This window comes from Rhyacophila brunnea, unplaced genomic scaffold (genome assembly GCF_057557595.1).
Source record: "Rhyacophila brunnea isolate RB1 unplaced genomic scaffold, BYU_Rbru_1.0 scaffold_2, whole genome shotgun sequence".
In the NCBI taxonomy this organism is placed as follows: Eukaryota; Metazoa; Arthropoda; class Insecta; order Trichoptera; family Rhyacophilidae; genus Rhyacophila; species Rhyacophila brunnea.
The window spans coordinates 11,172,454-11,198,162 of record NW_028232859.1 but is presented as its reverse complement, the minus strand read 5'-3'; the positions used below and the strand labels follow the sequence as shown (position 1 = coordinate 11,198,162).

The window sequence follows — 25,709 nt, the reverse complement described above, 5'->3', positions numbered from 1 at the left end:
ATTTTTCCAAAATAAACCTGTGTCATCTACATTAAATATTTGGCTAGAGGAATATTCTCCATCTTCAATAATTTTGGATAATGAGGAAATAAATTCTCCGCAAAAATCAGCCGATTCTCCAGTGAATTTAATATAAACCAACCGTTACTTGCTTGAAAATTGTGTTAGAATCTTCTTTTAATCTAGCCTTCCAATCTCTGTGCAAACTAAGAGCCTTCGCTTGAATAATTGAAATATTCAGAGGGACATCTTTTTGATGTTGGTCGTCGATCCATGATGACAAATATTTTTCCATTTCATCCATAACTATGCCGTGTCTTTTGGAAACAACCTTTAAAGATATATTTCCACAATTTTGAACGTATTCCTTAATTTTTATTTTATTTTTCAAAATTGAACATAATGTAGTAGTAGACCTGTTTGTATCATACGAACGTCCGATTGAAGAAAAAGATTCTCCGCAATCAGAACGTCGTGCGAAGTTTATAAGTCCTTGATTTCTCTTTGTTCGTACCTATCAACACTGCAGTTTTTCTGTTTCTCACTCTTGTTTATAAATCTTATTATGTCTTAACCCCACGGCCAGCGCGACGTTTTAAAAAAACGTTTTTTTTTTAAATGTGCGAAATAGCGAATTGTGCGAAAGTCGAACGTTCGTAAGTCGAGGTCCGCCTGTATGTGGCAATGTTGTGAAATACTCCCATAAAGAAATTACGGAAAAAGCTTAGAATTAAGTAGGAAAGACAATGGGTTTGACAGTTTGAGGTTACGAGATTATTAGGTTTAAGTAGCCCCGTGCCCCGAAGCATCAGTCACAGGCCAGTTTAGAGTTCCATCGGATTTCAATTGCTAGGTGGGAGGAGGGCCTAAGTGTTACGAACTGCACATGCCTGTTTTATAACAAAATATTCGCCCACGGTGGCCGCGCGGCATAAGCGTTGGACTACAAAGCCGTGGGTCCCAGGTTCGAATCCTGAGTCTGGCAAGTACAAAAATTGTTTTTCAATTTGTGTGTCAGGGTATGGACCTAATAGGTTGAGCAAGTGGCTGACATCCATTTCTCGTAAAAAACAAAATCTGTCAATACAAACCTTCACTCTGTGGAGGCCCATATGATCCTATCAGGATCGGACATGGTCGAAAAAAAAAAAAAAAAATCTCGAGAACCAAAACTATTTGTTTCTCGAACTTCCAATTAAATAAATTACATAAATCAGTGGTGATAGTGACTGGATCAGGATATCAAAATTTTAACACCAAATATTACATATTCATTGCATCTTACAATACCAGTAGTGAAATTATATAGCATGATGAAGAGATCTAAACTCACCAGGCAGTTTGTTGATATCCAAAGAGAGTTGTCTCTTCTCATCATAGGACATGGGTCGAGCGGTGTCTTCTTCTTCAGAATCGGGAGGGTGGGGGTGCGGAGGCGGAGCTTGTTTTCTCTTGGCTCCCCCTGCTCCGGCACCTCCGCCCGCCCCACCCCTGGCCCCGCCTGCGCCCGCTCCCGCAAGCCCTGCGCCGCCTGCCCCTTTTCCCGCCCCTCCGCCCGCTCCTCTTTTGTTTGCCCCGGCTGTTCCTTTCGCCCCGCGAGCATTGCCGCTCCCGCCTGAACATAAATTATCCAATTATTATTCTTTTCCTACCTTCAAATCGGTTCACTTAGAATATATTATAATACATTGAACATAATTCCAAAACAATCCTAATTTGACAAAGATTATGTATCTCATTATATAATTTTTATTCTATTAATTTAACTGGCGTATATGTAGTAGAACTCCATTACATTGAAGTTTTAGTTAATACAGTAATAACCCGAAGTTATGCGATAGTACGTGGGTCCAATGAAAATCGCGAAAGTCGAATTTGCGTTAAGTAGGTGACAACTTTGCATATAAATACATATAAATTTTGTTTAATTGGGACTAAGGATTAAACAAAAACACAGGTTTAGAAGAAAAATTGCAGTTATTTAAATATTAAATAAATAAATGAGTTACATAAAAAAGTTATTTCGACATCGATGGCTTCATAAAATTCAGAAAACTCGTCTCGACCTTTTCATTCTGCCATCAAAATCTTCGATAATGTTATGTCATCTAAAATTCCAAAGATATCGTTTTCCTTATCTTACTAGGTGCAGGAGAATCAGATTTACTTTGTTTGGACGACATAGTTTTTTAGGGGTTTAGAAAACATGTAACGACATGCGAAACGGGTCCAATGTGTATTATCAAGACAAACACTTAGCCGGCTCGCACATCACAACTCGCCTTGTGTGCCTGACGGCCATAAATTAAAACCTTCGAGACTGCCGGCGAATGTTGCACGATCACAACCTCGCACATCTGTCTAGCGCTGCTAGCTCTAGCTCTACCAAACGCAGCGACAGTCTGGAGAGAAATGGCCGATTCGCCCGATTCTGCAGCTGTGTGCATGTGCGGAGTCGATATTGGCCGGACATCGACATGCAGGCTTTGGCCAATGCAACTAGACGAATGTCGCAGGGTCGCAGAGTTGCAGTTGCATCGGCCAATCTGCGAAGCTCCATTTGATAACGTTTGTTTCTTGGTTTACGATGACGTCACATCGACGAATTCGTCGTAAGACGCATGCGGCGAGTTCTGATGTGCGAGCCCTCTTATGATAGTGAGCGGCAGTGTTGCCAAAAGAAAAAATCAAGAACCGCATAACTCTTCGCCTAAGTTGGGATATAACCATATTACAATAAGTGACATCGGTAGCTGTTTTCGGGTGCAACCCATGAACCATTAAATTGAATGGACAAAACAAATGTGTTTCCATTCCCTATGTAGCTTACCACACTGCATACACTATAGAAGTATATATAGTAGATGGGTCATCCATCTGAACCAGGAATACACATTTTCTGTTTTGGTCTTAATTGATTTTAGTTAGTGTCAGATCATTCAAAAGACAGATTCGTGATGTTTCAATAGAACAGGTATAATTTTTATTGATAAATAAAAGCTATTGTAACATCAAGAGCTGACTATTTATAAATGGATGCATAAATGAGACCACTCGTACTTTTGGCCTTGCTCTTGGTGGCGGGCGTGCCAGCATTGATCTGCTTCATGTCCACCATCTTGAGATCTCCCGCGCTGATCGCCACTGACGCCATCGGAGCTCCTGTAAAATGCAACCGGTTAATATTGGATGGCGTCAAATAAATACCACCAAACAAACAAATAATCATTAATAGATACTAGCATTACATTAAAACTAATAAAATATGGTACCTATACTGTCTCCGATAGAGTTGGTCTTTCCTTGATAGGTGGCGGCATTAGGTTTCCCTAAGCCCACCATGGTGGCCGAAGGTTTCTTGCTCGGCTTCTCTTTTTTCTTTTTACTTGACTTTTTCTTCTGGCCAGACTCCGCTACGAGCTTTCTCATCCTCTCCTGCATCGCAGACAACTGCAGCATAATAATATTGAAGCTGAGTTTTAAGACATGAAAATTACCAAATCCCTATTATAAGCACATCACAGACAACCGTCATATATAAACTCAAAAATCTTTTACATTCAAGCCGATGATAATGTACCATTGTAATATAATATTATATAATTACAGTAAAACCTCGTTAATACGAATTCCATGGGACCGAAAAACCTAAAATTTTGGAAAAAAAAAATCGGTGTGTACTTATGTACGCGCGTTATAAGTTATACTTCTTTGGCGTAACAAAACAAAACTTGTGATAAACTAGATTCTTCGACTAGCTCCTTATTATCTGATTAAATTACACACTCAAGAAAAAGGACCGCTTATTGGAACGCCGTTGGTTTATTTCTATACACTTTAACTTATATTACTAAATTATATAATTATTTATCATTGTTTTTATTTTTAAAGTAACAACTGTCACTCTGACGTTTAATAGTTTGTTTACAGCATGCACCTTTCCATACCACGTTGTGCTACTCTAAGTTTCTGGATCTCTCTTTTACTTAGGGTCAATGTTTCACATGCATGTGATTACGAGAAGTACACACTGGTTGAACACTTTGCACTTTAGGCACAGAAGGAGGTCATTTTTGAAGAAATTATTCAGGCGGCCAAAATCACTCCAGCCTAGCTTTACTCTGCGAACAATTTCATCAAATATACATCCATCTATAGACACTTGTTGTGCCAGATAGATGTAGTTTTTCATCTGTTCGAGCTGAATGCCATTGATGAGGATCTTTTTTTGGCACGCAAAGCAGTTGAACATGACTTTCTTCTTTGATACATTTATTTTCAAGCCTACTTTGTTGCTTACTCCAGCGAGTTCCTGCACTGTGCTTTGAAGATCTTCCGAGTCTTGCAAACTACTATTTATTGTCATCGGCAAAGCGCAGATGACTCACGTATTCCCCATTTATAGGGACCCGTGTCATTCCAGTCAAGTTGCCTAAATAAGTCTTCAAGTGTAGCTGTAAATAGTTTAGGTGAGATTGTATCACCTTGTCGGACTCCTTTGCTGATAAGAAATGTGCGATGGTTTATGGAGATGTTGTTGCGCTACGGTATATATTATTGAAAATATTTATATAGCGCCCGGGGATTCCTTGATTTCTGAGTGCATCGAGTATTGAAAATTGCTTTATGGAATCGAACCCTTTCTCATAGTCTATAAAACACATGGATAGCGGCAGCTTGTATTCCTGTTACCGCTCTGATTTCTCTGATGACTTGGATATGGTCCATAGTGCTGTATCCTCCTCTAAAGCTTGTTCTCGTCTAGTACATATCGTAGACGGTTTGAGAGAATTTTATCTTAGTGGATTATTGGATTTGCATCCTTCTGCTTCTAAGGTAGGTATGGCATTTGCATCTTTATGCTATGCATATCTTGGACTAGGATTTCCATCTCTCTGCCTCTAATAAATAAAGCCTTTAGCATGACGATTCATAAAAAAACTCATTTTCCCCAAAAATGGAGTTGCATCCGTCTGCATCTGAGGTACAGATATTATACTGTATAATCGTCACGATTGCAGTATCATTCTGTGGCGTAATGGTTGTGCGTTCAGGTGATAACCGAACAATCGTTGGTTCGAATCTAATCGAGTGTGTTTTTTTGTGTGAAAAAATAAATTATGTCTTACATGTCACACGCCAAAAATACACTCTGATCTGATTTTCCAAACGCGCCTAAAGAAGTATAACTTCAAAACATGATTTTCATTAATTTCGTTTCTGACCATAGATGTGCCTACTAAATTTCCGATACAATTCTTTCAAATTAAAATCTGTGCAAAAACCATGTGTCATTAAATCCATAAATTGAAGTTACCAAGTAGCTAGAATTATAGAAAAATACGAAATATATTAATATAATTTTTCCAATTAGTCAACACAATTGTTTGGCATCGATTCTCCGCAGTTATGTTATGCCTCTCTTGACATATCGTTGTTATGTTTATTACCATCATAAAATAAGTAATTTTTGATGTTTTAAGAAAAGTCTGTCACAACTTTCAATGCCTGGCTCATGAAATATTAGTACTTTATTACGATTTATTGAATATTTTTATATGCCAGGATTCAAATATCATTTCGAATTACGAAATTCGAATTAAAGTTATGGTTTTTATACGAAAATAATGTTCAGGGGACTTTTTTTTCGCGAAAATTTCGAATTACGGCGAATTTCGAATTATCAGTAATTTTATTTTAGGTATGGTCCCAATATTGATGCTTGATTTGATATAAATAAAAAGGATTTCAAGTTATACACATTTATATTTTTATAAAAATTTATGTTTTTTGAAATAAATATAAAAAATATTAAAACGATGAATTCAAAAATCTAAACGTTAAAAAATTGGAAACTTAATAAACTAAATTTAAATAATAAATATGACCATAAAATATAATGTAATAATAAGATGTGACCCTGCAACAAATTTACATTTTATTACATTCTTTTTCAATTGTAAGTTTATCATTACTTAATAAAAAAAAATATTTTTATGTATTTAGATACATATTTCGCACCCCCACAACTAAACTGCCACAATCCAAAAAACGTCAGAGAAAATCGGCTTTGAAGTTTTTACCATTCACATTTTTGTAGTGTTTTTAAAATATATCGTAGATATTGAATAAATTTTTGACTTGTATTTGATGACTTAGAGATATGAAATTTTCAGTACATATACTATGAACGTAGACAATGAAACGTAGTAATTAACTCAAAACACGTAATTTTGGACTTGTGGCGGTTTAGTTGCGGGGGTACGATTTATTAATTAATACAGTTGAAATTGTGTATTATCAAAAAAATTCTCAAATTGCAAGCTTCGTATTTTTCTGGTAGGTTCTCTGTTGGCATATGGGATCCTCCGATGACCGCTCATTTAAAAATACCTATTCCCTGATATAACGAGTAACGCTTATAACGAGCAAATTCAGTCGGTCCCATCTTCCTCGTAATAACCAAGTTCGATTGTATAATAAATCGGTTCTGTTGGGTTCAGGTTTTCGTTTCTGAAAAAAATTAGTTTTTCTGGTTTTCGGTTCAGCTCCGACTGATTAAGTTTTAATAATTGTTTTTATTTATATTAAAAATTTATTTTCTACTGTAATTTAGAACATTTTATGGTATGATAGCCTGGCGCCATGCTCCGAAACCAATGGTTATGTTGCACCACACGGCCGTAAACATAAATTTTTAAAATAATATATTAAAAATTATGACAATTATCACAACTGAAGTGGGGAGTAAGATCATGTTAATGCGCACCAAACATGACACCGAATCAAAAAAACCGTATTTTTTTTCGGTTCGGTTCCGGTTTTCGTTCCAACAAAAGTAATGGTTTTTCTAGTTTTCGGTTTAGTTTCGGTTCGAAACCCTGGCTAAAATATATATTTCAAAATAATAAATAGTGAAATAATGACAACCAACCTCTTTCTCCAGCGCTATCAGTTTTTTGCTTCTCTCTTCCTCGGAGACATCGGATTCAGATTCGGATTCGGAGCCGGATTCAGAACTGGAGGCAGAGCTGCCTTTTTCCATTCCCATTCCTAAGTGGATTGACTCATCCGGAATTTTGGCATACCTGATCAATACAAACCAAGCGATAAATACAGAATTACATAACGTGCACATAATATTATGAGGATTTATCTGTGCAATCAAAAATAATCACAACTAATGAGAAAAACTGTATAAAGCGTGAATTAGACAGCCAGCGCACTAGGGAGCCAACACGATCTGCAAATTTGTATTAAAATGTATTCAAGCAAACGCACTAGGCAGCCAAATATCATCGGCCGCGGGAGCCAGTCGAAACATGCCGATTACACAGGCAGCCAATACGACACGATAAAATATATGTGGCTGTCTAAATCTTCGCGCACTTGTCGCGGCAGCCAGGTGTTTCTCGTATTTTGTGACAAATTGTATGATGTCTTTTGATACAGAGAGTTTGATTAGAGAAGTGGAATATCGGGATATATACAATTTGTAAAATGATTCAAATATTTTTTCTTCGGGAGCTATACAAGCTCGCATTCAAGTATCAGTTTGTATCCACAATATATATGTCCAACAGCTTGTTAAACGACTGCACTGACATTCTTGCATAGTTAAAAAAGATTCTGGGTGTTTTTTAAGATCTTTAATGTAACTTTCAAATACACCTTTTGAGTGCCGCTCGAGAAGTAGGGGGTGAATCCAATAACGTTCCTTTTTTTCCCCTTATGTTTAACGGCCAGATATCAGATACTGATTATAAGCTATGTCTGACCATTCAAATGTGATAAAACATCCTACGAATAATGATTGTTTTATAATAATTATTGACCTAAGAATAAGGTAGTATTTTTTTGAAATACGCCATTTCTATTGGCATTTCCAGGTGGTTAGGAGGCTAGAACATATGGCCGTAGCCATAAATTGACGTGTTTAAAAGAATACTATTTTATGTAATAAAAATACTTTATGCAGTCATCAAATGTTTAAAATAAATATAAAGGATAATAAGCCTTCAAAATTATATAAATAGATTATCTACAACGTTTAAGGAATGTTCAGGCTAATGCTTTGAAAATATTATAAAATCTCCATTTTGACCTTCGTTGGGCATGTGGGCCCCTGAGGCTATACTCAGTTGAGGCATGGTCTAAAAAGACCGTGACTAGGCGATGCGCGGATTGCGGGTCGCGGGTGCAAATGGCGCATGCCGAACGAAATATGACATGTCATATAAATCCAACATGCGTCCATTTAATGTTCTGTTTATTGTTGTATTAGTAACAATAAATAATATATTCATTGACTCAGAATGCCAGCGAGTTCAAAATTTCGTCGCGCCTATAGTTGAAAATTATTTGCCATTTCACTGATGTATCGTCATAAGAGGTAAATAATAACTGCATCTTCTACGTCCATCTAGAGCAGTGGTTCTCATGTGCGGCCACCAGAGGATTTTGCTGCGGCCACCAACATTTTACAGAATAATATTTATAAAATTATGAAATTGGTTGAATACACATAACTTGTCTTAAATTTCTTTCCACACTCATATAATGTGTTTTTGTGATGAGATCATGTGTAAAATAGTCCGTTTCTTAGAATAAAGTCAATTCAAAGAATTGGCAACAATTGCTTTATTAATATTGTCGATTTTTCCTACTACTGTATACTGTAAAAGATCATTCAGTGTAATGCACTTCATAAAAAACAAACATCGAAGCCAGTAGACAGATGTAAACTTACAAGCAGCCACGCGGCTCACATTGGAAAAGGAGTATTGAGTTTCCATTTCCATTTGCATTATTTTTAAATAAATAGTTAGATACTAAAATGTTAAAGCGTGGAAACCGTGTAGAAGCTTTTACATGATACTAATATGATTACATAGTAGGGGACTTTATGTCACACAAACCTCAACCGTTTCTAACTACTAGTGTGTCGGTACAAGTGACCCAATGAGCACTTTCACACACAGCGAATATGGTCACACTTCTTACAGAATTACCTTACCCAATTTGTTTGTAATTGTTACTCCTTCACTTATTTTATTTACCTACCATGATTGTTTGTTACTGTGCCTAAACTAGTAAAATCCATTCAATGTGAAAGCACCTGATCTGCCTCCGTCGGTGAACAATTTTGTTGTCGAGCAGTATTATTCGCAGGGCTACATCCCAATCAAATTTCAGCCACCTACCGCCAGACGACAATCACGTTTCCAATATTGACCAGCCTAGTAGTAACAAAAGTATTTTTCGGTCACCACAGGTTATAGATCTCCTATAAAAGCATATCCCATCAAAAAGGAAATACGATAAATAATAAAAAACAGCGAATATCGCTCAAGAGAGCAATATTTGTTGTTTTAAAAGAAAAAATGTAAAAAAATACCTCATTTCAAAAACATCCTGTAATTTGCGAGCCATGGCGACAACGTCATGATCCCGCGGGTTGTACTTGTAGCAGTTGGTGAAGATGAGGCGAACATCGGCCGCGAACTCGGCTGCGCAACGGTACGCCCGCGTGTCCATCTTCTGCTTTACCGTGCCCAAGTCCATAGGCTTCTTGATAATGTCAAAGTAATCGTGGAGCCCGAGGAGTTCCGCATCCACAGGTTTGTAAAACGGCCACGCGTAACCCTGGAGAACAAAAATCTACACTGTAAGAAAAATATACCTACAGATACATCTTTAACCCTCACTAGAAAGTCTACCACACTACATTGTCATATTGTCAGCGGAAAGGAACAGTTTCACAATTCTCATAATAAACCTGTTTTTTTGAATACATTTTTATTTTCATTTAGTTCAGTTCATGTTATTCTGGATTTTGATCTTATCAATATTAATAATATTTTTTCAATTGATACATGAATTCTTTTAAAAGCAGCTTAAAACTGAGTAAAGGTTAAAACAAAATATGGAGGTTGCAGGCCGTTTTTAAAAAGGCTGTCTCTCAGACATGACAAACTATAGAACTATGTAGATACTATCATCTTTGACAAAAATATTCGTGAAACGTATTCACAAAATTATTTATCACCATGTCAAATAATCTTTAACTAACTTTCAGTACGGATTATTACCTTGACGATAAACGTCATCAAACTCAGTTGCTTAATTTACAGACATCAGCAAAAATGTGAAATAAAAATAAAACGAACGATATAACATAAACTCACAGAGTGCTTCTTGGAGAAGAGTTCTTTGAGGATCTCATTGCAGGACTTGAGGGCCTCGGAGAGTTTCTCTTTGAGCAGTTTCTGGGCGTGGTTCTGGTGTGAGGCGGATGACTGCGAAGTGGAGGCGCCGGCCGCCGCCCCACCCACCAGCATTGGCGACAGCGCACCTGCCCCCACGAAACCCTCCTCGGGAACCCGCGCCGGCTGCAAATTGCAAACATTCCATCAAATTAAAAATAACACACGCCACTATTTAAATTATAAAAATTACTTATCTAAATTCCATTCTCTGTCGACTAAATTAGTAATTTGTAATTGATTAGTAATTTACTCAGTCAATGTTTGTATGTACATACTATAAAAAACAATATAATATTTAGTAATGGACTTTAAACCACATAGCGAAATAAATTAATGTTTATGTAGTTCGTGAATAAGCATTTATTTAAATCCACAGCTGTACAGGAAATCACATTTTCAGGAGCCCATGTTAGATAACCAAGAAAGAGTCAATAATAATAAAGAGATAGGGACCTTAGGGAATTTAAAATGGCATGTCCACATAATAAATAATATATGTGAGGTATCTAATAACAGAAATCGATAAGTCACACGTATGGTCAAAAGATGACAAAAAATATGTTCACATTCTTAGTGCAACATCACATCTTCTAAAATGCGCCAAAATTATACAGAGTATTTTAAAATAATAATAGCGTTGAAAGTGATAAATAAATGTTATGGCCAAATACAAATGAAAAAAGAAACTAACGTTAAAATCAACCAGTTATGCCCGCGATGGCCGAGTGGTAATATATCCATATCCGCTTGCTAAATCGTGGGTCTCGGGTTCAAATTCCAGGTTTGACAAAATTCACATATTATTTTACAATGTATGTTTGAATCCACACCAGATTCTAGTGCCAATTTTTAATACAAATATAATTTATCGCTTTAGCCACCTCAGATGGTGCTTTATCATGTTACAAATTTAACTCTGGAAAGAATATAAAACCATAATAATATTACATAAAGCATGGTCCCCACTCCAGAAGCGGGCCCCCAGACCCAGATATTTGGTGTGCCCCCCCTACCTATCGCTAAGGGCAGTGTGATTTTTTTTACATTAGTGTTCCCCAAATGGTATTCCGCGAAACCCCAGGGTTCTTTGAGGTCAAATTAAGGGTGTTCGGTGTATTCTTAGCGAGTGTTGTATTGTTAAATAAATTCAGTTGATTTATTGAGTTGTCGGCACTCAGCATCAAGTTGCATGCAACCCTTCGACATATTGGATAAATAGCCATTTTTAGTCAGGACACACTAAAAATAATTATAAAATGAAATTCTACACATGAATTATCACTTAACTATATCAATTTTCATATCACATCAAATTGCATCACACATCATGTAAGTGTTCTTTATATATCATAGCGCCTTAGTATTTACTAATACTTTTTTTACTATTAAAGCAATCTGTGATGTATGTATATCTCACTTAACCCCCTCCTGAGCCTGGGTCCCCAGGCTAGAGCCCTGTCAGCCCTTCCCTTGTGGGGGCCATGACGTTAAGTGAATTTTGTACAAGCCACCAAAATTGACAAGACTTACATTGAACACATTAGACTTACATTGAACACATTAGTGAATTTGAATTAAATTGAATTTTATGTCAGCTCTAATTTTGGTGGCACAACCTAACTCCCTTCACAATATCACAATTTGAACTACTCTCGTCTTGCTGTGGCAGAATTGACAAAACTTGTAGCGCCTGTACACATGCATGGATTTACCTGTAGCAATAGTGTGTATTTTAAACCATAATCTTGAAGAATGAGATTGGCAAGACAGTCAATACTTTTACGTTTAAACAGTTATTATCGCGATAGTTTAAAACACACACTATTGGTGCAAGTAAATCCATGCACGTGTACAGGCACTATAATACTGTTTTTCATATTATGCTGACTTTTGTAAAATAAAATTCAGCTCAAAGACTGGATATTTTTAAATAAATGAAATCCAAGTAAAGAAAAGATTCTCGAATGAAAAATTGAAATGAGTTGGTTTCTCCCACTACAGAATCGACGACAGCCATGCTTCAAAAAATAATAATCACACTCTTCCGATCATGTTTCACAGGGATTCCGGCGATATCATGTCACAGGCCTGACAAATCAACATTGTAAAAATCATCAAGATGGATCAATGAAAGGGAGGAATGGGTCACTTACCTTTTTGATCTGTCGTCCACTCTCTCGTCTGGTGCTGATCTTAGCCGACTTGGGGGGCGGGTGGGGGTGGGCGAGCTGAGTGGCGTGGTAAGTGTTGGGCGCGGTGCCTCCGCTGGCTCCGTCGAACGCGCTGCCCATCGGGGTGGTGGTGTCCGCCTTTCTCTTCACACCCTTTTTCACCTTATGCAGGTGGGACAGATGCACAGACAATACGTCAGACAGCATTACACCAAAATGGACGCACGCCAAAAAATGGGTGCGCCTTGACCAAACTAGACCTATCGAACAAACCGAACGCCCGACGGAACAAAATTGAATTTTTCTCTCAGTGAGCGCTGTACTTTTTAATTTGACCAAAGTTAGCCATTATAGCTCTAATCATCCATTCAAATATTTATGTAACGTGAAGAATAAGGTATATTAAATTATGTTTTCATATGGTCAGCAATTCGGTTATTGTGGATTTGAGATGTACAAGTTGACAAGATAAAGGGCTGACATAGATACGAACCTTGGCGGGTTGCGTCTGAGGAAGCTGCACGGTGGTGATGGTGGGGGTGGCGTGCTGCGAGGCGGGTTGTGCGACATGGAAACCGGTGGGTTGCGATGCCACCTACAACCATACAGACTCCAAATAAGAACAAAATTCTACGGCTTCTGTCGGGATTAATGTATTGTAATATGAAGTAAATCATAAATCATTACTGCAGTCTGCAGGTGAGAACTTGTAGTTTATTTTCAAAGTACTCTAATAATGTATATGCTATGTTTCCTTTCCCTTGCGACAATATATTCAAAGCATTAAGATGTGAAGTAATGTCGACCATAAAATGTAATTTTTGTAGCCACGTGTCGTCTTCCAATTCCTGATGTTTGATGTTTTCTTCACGTAGGAACAATTTTATTTCTTCTAAACATGAAGCAAAGCGTTACAGTACATTACCTCTGGATAGCCAGCGAACCTTATTGTGCATATTGTGTTATTAGCATTCTCCCAACTAACCGTTAAAAGCAGTTGGGATGATTTAAATCCACGATCCATGAAGAAAGGCGAGCATGTAAATACATAATATTGACTGCAATAGCCAAAGAGCGCTAGCGACTGAGCCATAAGGATATTCGAGACAATATACAACAGAGGGGCAATTAGAAACAAGCATTTTATTTTCATGCCAAAATTGTAACTTTGTCATGAAATAAATCCTGCTGCCATGATCCTGCTGGTGCTGCTAATCCATAGGATGGACTTTTGTGATGCTGAATAATCTAGCCCAATAAATAATCATTTTCATTGTTACAACCTTAACATTCTTTTGGCTTACAAACTTGATATAATTTACAATAGTTACAAACCTGCTGCGGCAGACCAGAGTGCGTAACGCTTGCGCCACTAGTGGAGCTGGCGTGCGCAAAGTGTGAGTGACTGCTGGAGGAGGTGGCGGAGTTGGCGCCCGTAGTGGTGGTATTGGTCGAACCCACATGAGCGGGTACAGGCGTGGCGGCAGGTGTAGAGGGCGAGGGGGTGGGCCGGGGTGGTCGGGTCACGGGTGACGGCGAGGGGGTGAGGCGGGGAGTCGGAGGCAGGGGAGCAGGCGTCCGCTTCTTTCCCCCGGCCACTGTCACTCCCGCTCCCCCACCCAGGCTGCTCTTCGTGCTCTTGGCCCCCGGCGTTTCCACCTCCTTCTCGTCCTTGTCCATTTGCGCCACCTGTTAATCAATTTGTCACCATTCATGTTACATTTTTAAGAATAGAGGATATTCTCAAATGACATAAAAACGTAATATTACAATAAACAGTATATGATGACTACTTCTTCCCTCACTATAGATAACAATCCGCCTTAATCAATCTTCCAAGGCTTAAAATTTATTTCCACTATAGCCTATAGCGTCGTGGGTCCCAGGTTCGAATCCCGCGGCTGGCAGATACACATATTGTTTTTCAATTTGTATGAGTCAAAGTATGGACCTAAGGGGTTGAGCAAGTGGCTGACATCTGTTAATCTGTTAATACAACCTACACTCAGTGGAAGCCCATATGATCTTATTAGGATCGGATATGGTAAAAAAAAAAAATTAACTAAATAAAACTACCCTCAGTAATGAAGATTTCATTAATAATAATATATCAAGAGAGAGGTGATACCTTGGTGAGGAAGAGTTTCTCCAAGGTCTGCGCCATGACGACGACGTCTTCGCCAGGCTTGTTGTACACGTAACAATTTGTGAACATGGTGTTGAAGTCCTGAATGCATTCTTTGGACGTGTAGTAGTAGTTCTGCTCCAGCCTCTTCTTTATTGTGCCCAGATCCATCGGTTGCTTTATTATCTTGTGATAATCCTGCAACCGTTCAAACGATTAAGCGTCAATTACATTGAGCTACTTTACGAGCTGTTTGTTGGCGAATTTAATAGCGGGCGATTCAGCTACTGCGATTATGATGATGACACACAAAACTTTCCACAAGCCAGCGACTATTTTGACAGAACATAGTTCGTTTTATTACCGGGAGGTTGCTACTGCGCTGACGCAGTAGGCCCACACGCCGGCGTGTAGCGTGTAAAGTTGACCGGCTTTCAACTTTTCTAGGTAGAGTATTTACAATCTGCTTGTTAGCTTGTTCGATGATTACACTAGGCGATTTTACAGGCAGATTGTAAATTCGCCAACAAACAGCTCTTAAAGTAGTTCAATTGTAATTGACGCTTTAATCAACATTAGTCATTACTAGGGATTCCAATCCCGGGATCCTGAACTATTTTCGATACCTATGAATCCCGGGATTGGTAAACATAATCCCGATTGATTTTTTTATCAATGTTTACGAAAAATAAAATAAAAACGAAAATATATCAAAAAATACTTTTAATAACAAATAACTACATTGATTCAGAGTGCAGTTTGATTCACCCTTGTGTTGCTAATTCATTTTATTTTTTCACATAAATTAATAAAAATGAGAAAGCTTGGAAAAAAAACAATGCTACGCACTTTTAATAAAGTGATTCCACCAAATCTCATACATTTTACGGCAGTTTCATATTTGGCTGACTAATTAGATTTATGAAACGGAAAAGGCCATAAACCATGATTATTTACTTTACTACTTTAAATCTCGCTAACCCATTCATTAAGTCTCTACTATTAGAAACAGCAATCTCATATAATACCTAAATGTAAACACTAAACACAATATTGATTCTATGACATTTTATAAATGAAAATCGTTTAGATTTGTAAATAGTTTTAACATAAATTAAAATTAAATTCCACATAATATTATCGGTGAAGTGAATTTGAGAAATAGAATAAATAAATCAAGAAACATTTAGTTACTAGTTAGACGTTTCAGCCATTGACACCTAAGCAGTCTAGTAAGTAAACTAGTAAACCATTGCGCCACTACCACAAAATGTTATTCTGGAGATTACTTCGGGCATATTATTCAGAATAATGTTTTAATTACTTAAATACTTATTTTTTTATATTGTCATTATTGTCAACATAATATGTTATTTTAATTTTAATTGAAACTGTATTTGTGTTTGTTATCTTTTCATACATAAAGGAAACTGTTTTACTTTGACATAATTATTTATATTAGAATATTATTTACTCCATTAAACCTATGTATTTCCAAGATTGAACGTAAAAATATTAACAATAAATGTCTTAAATAGTATAAATTATACTAATTTATTTTTGACCGATTTTATCATATTATTTGTATATATAAGAATTTTATATTAACTATTAAAAAACCCCAATCCCGGGACCAGTCCCGGGATTGTCAAATAGAAATCCCGAAATCCCGGGATCAAAATTTTTGCTCGGCATTGGATTCCCTATTCATTACCCCATTACTAAGAGCCGAGCCACACCGGGCGACTCTGGTCTCAAGACCAGTCGCCGAGACCAGACAGATGTATGCATTTATATGGACCATGCCACACCTGGTCATCCAGAAGTCGCGCAAGCAAGCATACATCGGTCTGGTCTCGAGACCAGAGTCGCCCGGTGTGGCTCGGCTCTAAAAGTAAGTTTCTATGATAAAATACATTTAAAAAGATATACTCAATATAGAAAGATATAATATTCGGTAACATAATAAGGCAAAATTCCTTTTCACTGAGAAGAGGTGAAAAAGAGGTTCATATGATTGTTCTTATCAATTGACCTTGTAAATGCATACAATGTATAAAATTAATAACACGCGGACTTTGTTTCATTCAAAAGCTATTGTAAAATTAACGCTCTGGCACAAAGATAAAAAAATATGTATGCATTGTAAACTTTTATGATTATCATGATTCGGAGCTAAACTTTATTATACATATTACAGTAGCAAATTCTGTCAAAAAATATACCAAGTATAAACGAATTAAATTAAATCAATTTTCAAAATAAAAGATGCCAGCTAATCCAGGTATAATGCAAAATATCTAACACGTCCAACATTAGGGTCGGTACTGACTTTAGGAAATTTGCGCGCACGAATGATTTACGCGTACTAACGTTCGTGCGGATTAAAATTTTTGTACGCAAAAGTGTAAGTGCACGCAAATTGGACCTTATACTGACAAGTGTCATAATAAATGTGGCGGAGATCATAGCATACCGGCAAATTGAGTTTCTTGGCGTCGACAGGCTGGTGAAACGGCCATGCAAATTGGTGTTTCCATACTGCCTTCATCACGTTCTTTTGAAGAAACTATTAGCAATCAAAAAAATGTCATAATAAGTAAGTAAGTAGGATGGCAGTAAAGATACACAGTGAATACTTGACAAATGGCATTTGTATTAGATTTGTTCCTATTACAACTGTTTTGGCATTTCTATACACACCAACACTAGCAAAAACAAAACAGAGATAGTTTGAAAATTTCTAGCTGAAACTTGATTATTTATAAAAAAAAAATGTTTGCATTAGCTTTCACTCCTGTCACTTTTAATCGAACAAGTGTAATCAAACAATTAGTTATGAAGTAAGTCTCCATCTTGTCATTTCGACTATTACGTTGATAACATACAACACAATGAGAAGATGATTAAATCTCCGAAAATGAATCATTTTCATAATAAAAAAAACCCCTTCATTAGTTGAAAATGACATAAATATAACTAATTAAAACTAATACATCATACTTACAGCAAGCTGATTGGTAATCCGCCCCTGTCGGTGCGGAGTGGCATTTGGAGTGCCGTTCACAGCCTCAACTCCAGGCTGATGGAATAAACGAACAACCATCATGATTAACATTGCCACAATCAAAACACTCAAGTTATCATACAATTGATAGTAATGTCAGTAGTGCATCAGACTACCAACCGTGGTGAAGGTTCTGGGTTCAAAATCCTAATTTCTTGAGATTTGAGAATTCTCACATTCAAGAATATTTATTTTCTCGAAAATTGGGGATTGGTTTATTGAATTCTCGAGAATCAAAGAAATTAGATTACAATGTTAATTTCTCAAACGTTTTAGCCGTTCCAGCCAAAAAAAAATTACTGGAAAATTGATTCTGAATGGAATTTCTGATTCTGAACAGAATATGTTAAATTTTGTTGGGCGGAAAGGCATAAAGAAAACTCTTGACTTTGATTCTGAATGGAATTTCATAATGGTTTTTTTTTTTACTTTTCAGGCCAACAAATTTGGAATATCAATTCAGTTAAATAAGAATATCCTAAGTTCAGAATCAAAATGATTTTTTTAATGACGATTTTTAGCTCAGCAGCTTAGTTGGCAGCTTTCTTTTTCCGTTTCAACTTTTTTTTAAATTTTTGCCAAGTGACAATTATTAAATTCCTGAGATTCTCATTGATGATTTCTCATTTCTATTCTAGAGATTCGGAATTTGACCTATTTATGATTATTTCTTGAGAATTCACCCAATTTGTCATTGATATTTCCTATATATTTTTTTTATTTTTTTTGACCATGTCCGGTCCTAATACGATCATATGGGCCTTCACAGAGTGGAGGTTTGTATTAATAGATTATGTTTTTACGAGAAATGGATGCCACTTGTTCAACCTTTTAGGTCCATACTCCGACTCATACACAAATTGAAAAACAATATGGTGTAATTGTCAGACCCAGAATTCGAACCTGGGACCCACGAGACTATAGGCCGATGCTTAAGCCGCGCCAGGCAACTCCGAAGGAGCTGAGATTGGTGCCCTGGTCTCTAGTCGCACAAAATTGTGTACGTAATGCAGATTGCAGAGTAATTGGAGTAGATGATACTATGTAACTATTAAAATTAAAATAATAAAATGCATGCATCGTCTAGTTACTAGAATAATAAATCATTATTCTACAACACTTTTACCCACTGCACCCCGTGAAAAATTAAATAATGGATAAATTGGCTCTTTTTCAAATATGTTGTGCATCACTGATCTAGTGCTAAGTAAACCCGATCCCCTTTTTGCACGGTTTCGAAATAACACAGTTTAAAAAAGTGCCGAATATTTTTTTATTTACACAGATTATTTTGCTTTAACATGGTTTAAAAGAACTAAAAAGAATAAAAATATGTATGTATTTATGAAAAAATGCATTGCAATGGACCACACGCCACTGGTGCATAAATATATTTTCACCGGATGCCGCCCAGACATACATATGTACATATATGGCGCCTGTAGTCAGTCTCTTCGGATTCGATACGAGAGACGCGCCACATGCTTCGGCGTCAGCATCATTAAATATTTCCAGCGATGAGTGATTTTTCGCCAGCGAAAAACAGCAGTAAACGGGCACGTTTATTGTCAAGTAGCGACACTGAATGAATATATTTCTCTGTGCTAAATTTAATTTAAATCGAAAATAATAATAAATAAATTTTACGTATAAATACTTTTATGTATAAAAATAAATAAATTCGATTTATTTTTGAATTCAAGAATTTCGTATTTTGACTTGATTTTAAGTAATGGAACCTATCTACCATTTTTGTATGAGCACCTTATCTTTTTTTACACGGTAGTCTTTGGAACATATCCCCCGTGCAAAAAGAGGATCGGGTGTATGTCATATTTTTCCTCTGATAAACTGCAAATTTCAAATAAAGCATTAGTAATATTTGAATAATCCAATAGGGCTATCTACACAATATATTTTAGTTTTAATCTTCTCGTAGTAGCGATGGTTTTGCTTATTGAATGATACAATGAAAAGGCAAAATGAATGTCTCACCGTGCTGGTAGTAGCCAAAGGATCCACCGCCTGCTGCATGGTGCTAGAGTCTGCAATCTACCTGTCAAAAGCATACTGCCATATTCATTGCGGTAATAATAAGAAATTGCACATTACAAAATCCATTCCTCTCGTATTATCAATTTCATGTAAATGGATTAATGGAGTGAGTCCTCAACCCTGTCAAGCAGTGGCGAGGGGTGGAAGTAAGCTGGTAATATTCAACATAAATAGTGAGCATTAAACTTTCTCTGTGTTTTCATTGAACTAAGAATACAATTTGCAAATGTTGCTGGTTAGTTTTTGCATAGTCAAATGTCAAAGTTTGGTGTACACTATTTATGACAGATTTTAACAGCCTACCTCTACCCTCCGCCACCGCTATCAAGCGTACTACGATCAGAACAACACTGCCTTTGCATAACAAAATAGTATGAATACTGTCTGTCCACGGCTCAATATGATTATCGCTATTGTAACACCAATGAAATGAAACTTATATCTCCCTACTTCAATAACAGGTGTTAAATTGTAAATAGAATACATACATTACAACTGCATAAATAATATTAGATATTTTTTCAAATACAAGAAATCTTCGATATAATATTGGTACAAAACGAATTATCACGTAAATAATCAGGAATTGTATTAAATATTAATACCTAACATAACATCGATATATTAATGAAATAAAATCATTCTGTCAAGATTTCAGCTGGAGTGTAACAGATGAAATGATGATGGAAAAAAAATGATATGGTACACACCTCAAAAGTAACGAGCGGCTCGTCGTAATCCTGACTGAGCGGCATCAGCTGTCCTCCGCTCTTTCAGCCTGCGTCAGTGCCAACGCCAACATAATCTATTCACATCTACTCGCGTCGACTCCTCTGCCACTCACACGCTACGAGCAGCGCCTGGAACAATGGGAACACTGTGCTGCATTAAACAGATTCCATAACAAACAAGAAGCACCGACTTCTTCATCTTTACATGATGTCTTCCAAACGAAGGTGGCTATTATGTGGAAAATGTCTTCACACTGCCAAGACTAAGTATGTTCTTTCTTTTTCTCACAATGCCCCAAGGCTTATCGTATGTACTGATGTTATTACAAAACGCAGGGACAATTGTTATATGACCATTACACTAAACATGAATATTTCCAACAAATAGGATAAAATGATAAATAGTAAATCAAATTTTAAAAAACCTCTGATTTTGAGAGTATGGTGGATGAATATAGTAGATTCGCTATACAGTGAAAGCCTGATTTTATGTTTTTAAAGGGACTGACAAAATGAATATATTATGTAAACTAATTTTTCAGCACATTATTTCATGCATTCGAGAATGTTCATTTTCTCTTGAACTGACTATGTTTTACTTCTTACAAAAAAAAAAACGTAACGATATAAACAATAAAAACTATATCAGCAACACGCGTCCATAACATTTGAGCCAAAACACAAAATGACGAACAATACTGTGTGCCCACCCCTAATTAGCTAAAATAAAATATTGACCACCAATCCTGCTGTGTAAACATAGGCTTGCACACATGCATCTGCACATTAACTTTCATTTCAATGATCACCGTGCATTTAATTGAAATTGAATTGAAATAAAAATGTAAAATTGGATATTTAATGTACTAAAATGAAATGAGACTGCAGGAACTACACCACACATAATTAGCAAGAAAACACGAATTCTGGGCATTAATCAACTGCATGTATTGGAATGCATTGATCAAAAATATGGAACCGGTTCACTTGAGCAGAATTTGCTGCATGGTATCTTTGGACTCGTCAATGACACGCAGTCGAGGGAGTGAGATATAGCAGTGAACATCAAATTGGGCTGCCTTAGGTGGTTAGGTCATGCAAGTAGGATGAACGAATTGTGCATGACAACCTGAGATTTGAGAATCTGAAAGGTAAACAAAGAATTGATTTTGTTTCATAGCGGATTTTGAAAGAGGCGATAAAATTTTCGTGTAGAGATTGTTTTAATAACGAACCATTAATAAACATATATCTTAATAATTTCAAAAAAGTGTTATAGCTGGTTTTGAAATTTAGTGACACATTTAAACTAGGCTGTTAATTGCAATAGAACTTCGATTATCCAGACAAATCGGGGTTTGAAGATAGTCCGAATAACAATAAATCTGGATAACCGAAAAAATAATAAAACGTTTATTTTACTCCCAGAATAAATTGTCAACAGCAATATATGAAAATTTCACTTTTTTCACTAACAATATAATATTTTGAATTGTACATTTTTCCTACAATTTTTCATACGAAATTGATGAATGAAATCTGGATAACTACTGTTACTGCTACTGCATACAGTTTGAGCATTAAAATAAATAATAGACACTACACTACACTTTTGTCTCCAAATGGAAGCAAGTTTGAAATAAAAAGTCATATGGTCCTATAATCGTCAGTATGAAATGTTATGTCTATCGATTATTATAGTTAAAGATGCTGCTGAAAAGTCGATAACGTCGGCACTCCGCATTTTACAAATGAGTCATTTTAAAATGACCACCAGCAGTGACTAACCATTTACAAGAATTTTTATTCAAATTCAAACGTTCTTTTGTTTAATGGCAAAAATACACACTTGGAAAATGTTTCTCCATTTTATTTCCGCCGCAACAGTAGCCGTCTCTGTATAACATAACAACGGTGGTGCTCCAGATCCGGTTAACACAAGAATATATTATAATATGATAATTAGACAGGTACATGATACTATTTATTTGATTAATAGTAGAGGAGCTTGCGAATGTGAATGTGAATGAAAGTCAAATATTTTTACGAAGCATTTATGGCCAAAACCATTTTTACCAACAAATTTTAAAAATTCTGTTCCGGTGAGCGTCAAGACCTTTTGTTTAGCGCTTCTGACAAAGAAATTTTTACTGAGAGAACTTTAATAAAATCAGTTTATTGTCTTTTCATTTAAATCTTTGTTTTCATTCCATTTTTAACCACGTTTTTATTAGCTCATATTCATGTTTGTCCAGTACACATTCTTTCTTGTGTGTCCAGTCCTAGCAACTTAAGTATTAATATATACGTGCGATACTATGGAAATCAATATGAAATGTCAAAATGACATTTCAGTATTCTATATTTATTCAGTATTTCGATCAAGTAGTAAAAGTATTTATTAATAGGTACATAGAGTTGTCAAGTTTATATGATTCAATAGAAAATTTAAAAAAGTGACATGGTATCAATGTTGCCAACCGTACTATAATTATAGTACAATACTATAATTTTGATTCTGCAAAAAATGTAAAATAGTATAATTTTAAGCCAAGTATGCCAAAATACTATAATTTTAAAGGATTTAAGCTGAAAAATGTTCCTGTACCATATTTTTTACAGAATTACTATAATTTTTACGCCTTTGTACTACAATCAGCATAGAAAAAGATGGCAACACTGTGGTGTATAAAAAGTTCTTTTTATCTTGTAATTATTTCTTTTTAATTCCAGTTGCAGTCAGCAGCTTCGTTTAGTAAAAATTTATCAAAAATGTCTCGATTATTTCTTGAGAAATGAGAATTCTCAAAAATTTGGAAAATTAATTTCTTGTGATTCTAAATCGGCCTTTTCTGATTATTTCTCAATCACAACATCTAACTAATATTGTATGAGCAACAACCCCCTCCCCTATTTATCAAGTATGAATCTTGCATTTATGTAATCAATTTTTAAAAACTTCTTTCTGTGTGCATATTTTTCTTTCAAAGGATTTAAAATAGGTTAAAAAATTAAATACTGAAATTAGTATTAATTCCTTCTATTATTAAGTAAATAATTGGATTGTCATATAATATTGAAACACTTAATAATGTGAATAAAATATGTAATTATAGTAGTAATACTTGTTTCTCGAGTAATCAAGTTTACTTTACTTTTTTTATTTAATTAAAGGTAAAAATTCATGATATCACATCCAATCCTGGATATTTTAGTTGAAATTATGGCACAACAATGATTCACTATTTAGCATGGTGCACTTCATCACCCCATTTCTATCCAATTAAAATGGAAAAATTACCTGAATTGCTGAGTTAGCAGAACTATTTGTAATTTTTGTATCTCTTCAGTGGAAATTGTTATAATTTATCAATCGTCTTAAGGGCGGACGTGCTCAGCGTGGGTCAAAATGGAGCTTTTTTTCTATTTTCAAAGCATGATCCTGGACATACCTTAAACGTTGTAGATAATCTATTTATATAATTTTGAAGCCTTATTATCCTTTATATTTATTTCAAACATTTGATGACTGCATAAAGTATTTTTATTGCATAAAATAGTATTCTTTTAAACCTCTCGCTCTAATGTTTTAGAATATAGTCATATTTCAGTACATAAATGTGCAGTGGTGTTAAGATTTTTTACGTTTATTAATTTTTAAACGCATTTATAAAACCATCAGTATAATTTATATCGATATTAATAAAGTGAAATATTTACAATAAAAAATTATATTGATAATCTCTGTGATCCCAAATTTGACAAGAATTAGGCATTTTACTATTCAAAAAATGGGCAAGATTAACACATTTGAAGATAATTCTAAAGATACTCATTATAAGCTATGTCTTTGACCATTCAAGTGTGATAAACATCCTACGAATAATGATTGCTTTATAATAATTATTGACCTAAGTATAAGGTAGTGTTTTTTTGAAATACGTCATTTCTTTTGGCATTCCCCAGTGGTTAAGCTACAACATACGGCCGTAGCCATAAATTTACAAACTATAATTGAAGTAGGGAGTAAAATGATGTTAACGCGCGTGTTTGAACATGTACCGTTTAAAAAAAAAAAAATTATGTTAGGTAGGTTTCACCATATTTTGTATGTATGCACTATAATCCGCCGCTTTCACTAATTGGACACATGTCTGGTTTTTAGGGTGGCGGATTACTGAGAGTGAGTACTGTATATCAATTCAATAAGTCGATTACCACAAAACTAATAAACCACATCTACAGCCAGGTAGATCTGAAGTGACCATGTATATTGTACGAGGGTGGGTCAATAAGTCCTTAGAAAAGCCGACAGGTGGCGCGACTAGTACTGTAAGCGGTTTGTTTTCATGCAGCGGCACTACCGACTCAGTATGCTGCGAAGTTTCAATCAGATTGGTCGGGTTGTTGTTTCTCGTACATTTAAAAAAAAAAATTTGCTTGTTTACAAAAATGGAGAAAATTGAGTTTAGAGCTGTTATTAAACATTTTAATATAAAAGGGTTAACAGCAAAGGAAATAAAAAATGAGTTGGATTTAGTTCACGGCATATCTGCTCCTTCACTTGCAACTATTTATAACTGGTTAAATGAATTTAAACGTGGTCGTACATCAACAAAGGATGAACCACGCTCAGGACGTCCTGTAGAGGTGACTACACCAGAAATGATCAATAAAATCCACGATATGGTGTTAAATGACCGAAGATTAAAGTTGAGTGAGATAATTGAGGTTACAGGGATCTCAAAAGGTAGCGTCATTTCTATTTTACATGACAAATTGGGCATGAAAAAAATTTCTGCAAGATGGGTGCCGCGTTTGCTCACAGTCGACAATAAACGCAATAGGGTGGTGGCCTCTAAAGCCCTGTTGTCGCTCATGCAACGCAATCCGGATGAATTTTTTCATCGCTTTGTGACTGTAGATGAAACATGGATACACCACTATACTCCCGAGACGAAAGAACAGTCAAAGCAGTGGATTGCGAAAGGCGAACCATGTCCAAAGAAGGCGAAAACCGTAAAATCAGCTGGTAAGGTTATGGCTACTGTATTTTGGGATGCACGTGGAATTATTTTCGTTGACTATTTGGAAAAAGGAAAAACAATAACAGGGGATTATTATGCATCTTTATTGGACCAGCTAAAAAACAAAATTGAAGAAAAACGGCCTCATTTAAACAGGAAAAAAATCCTCTTTCATCAGGACAATGCCCGTGTTCACACATGTTTACGATCAATGGCTAAAATTGAAGAATTGAAGTTCGAATTGGTCGACCACCCACCGTATTCG

At 35.9% G+C, this 25,709-nt stretch overlaps 2 protein-coding genes across 7 annotated transcripts in view; both read right to left on the bottom strand.

Moving 5' to 3' along the window:
* The window catches only part of LOC147071847 (uncharacterized), a 383,531-nt gene that overhangs the window by 330,623 nt on the left and 27,199 nt on the right, over positions 1–25,709 (bottom strand). The window lies entirely within an intron of this gene.
* The window catches only part of LOC147071849 (homeotic protein female sterile-like), a 70,944-nt gene that overhangs the window by 40,894 nt on the left and 4,341 nt on the right, over positions 1–25,709 (bottom strand). For 2 of the 6 annotated variants that reach the window (XM_085946775.1, XM_085946778.1), the window contains exons 2-15: positions 20,397–20,546; positions 19,627–19,687; positions 17,572–17,646; positions 17,041–17,133; positions 14,568–14,762; positions 13,775–14,128; positions 12,933–13,034; positions 12,422–12,601; positions 10,188–10,391; positions 9,398–9,645; positions 6,935–7,088; positions 3,273–3,450; positions 3,061–3,162; positions 1,334–1,615 (exon numbers count right to left, since the gene is read on the bottom strand). In XM_085946775.1, the coding sequence (XP_085802901.1) occupies positions 1,334–1,615; positions 3,061–3,162; positions 3,273–3,450; positions 6,935–7,088; positions 9,398–9,645; positions 10,188–10,391; positions 12,422–12,601; positions 12,933–13,034; positions 13,775–14,128; positions 14,568–14,762; positions 17,041–17,133; positions 17,572–17,646; positions 19,627–19,665 (2,206 nt within the window). In that variant the 5' untranslated portion in view covers positions 19,666–19,687; positions 20,397–20,546. Of the gene's footprint in view, positions 1–1,333; positions 1,616–3,060; positions 3,163–3,272; positions 3,451–6,934; positions 7,089–9,397; positions 9,646–10,187; positions 10,392–12,421; positions 12,602–12,932; positions 13,035–13,774; positions 14,129–14,567; positions 14,763–17,040; positions 17,134–17,571; positions 17,647–19,626; positions 19,688–20,396; positions 20,564–25,709 lie in introns of all 6 variants that reach the window. The other 4 variants (XM_085946772.1, XM_085946774.1, XM_085946777.1 and 1 more) reach the window with 3 other exon arrangements.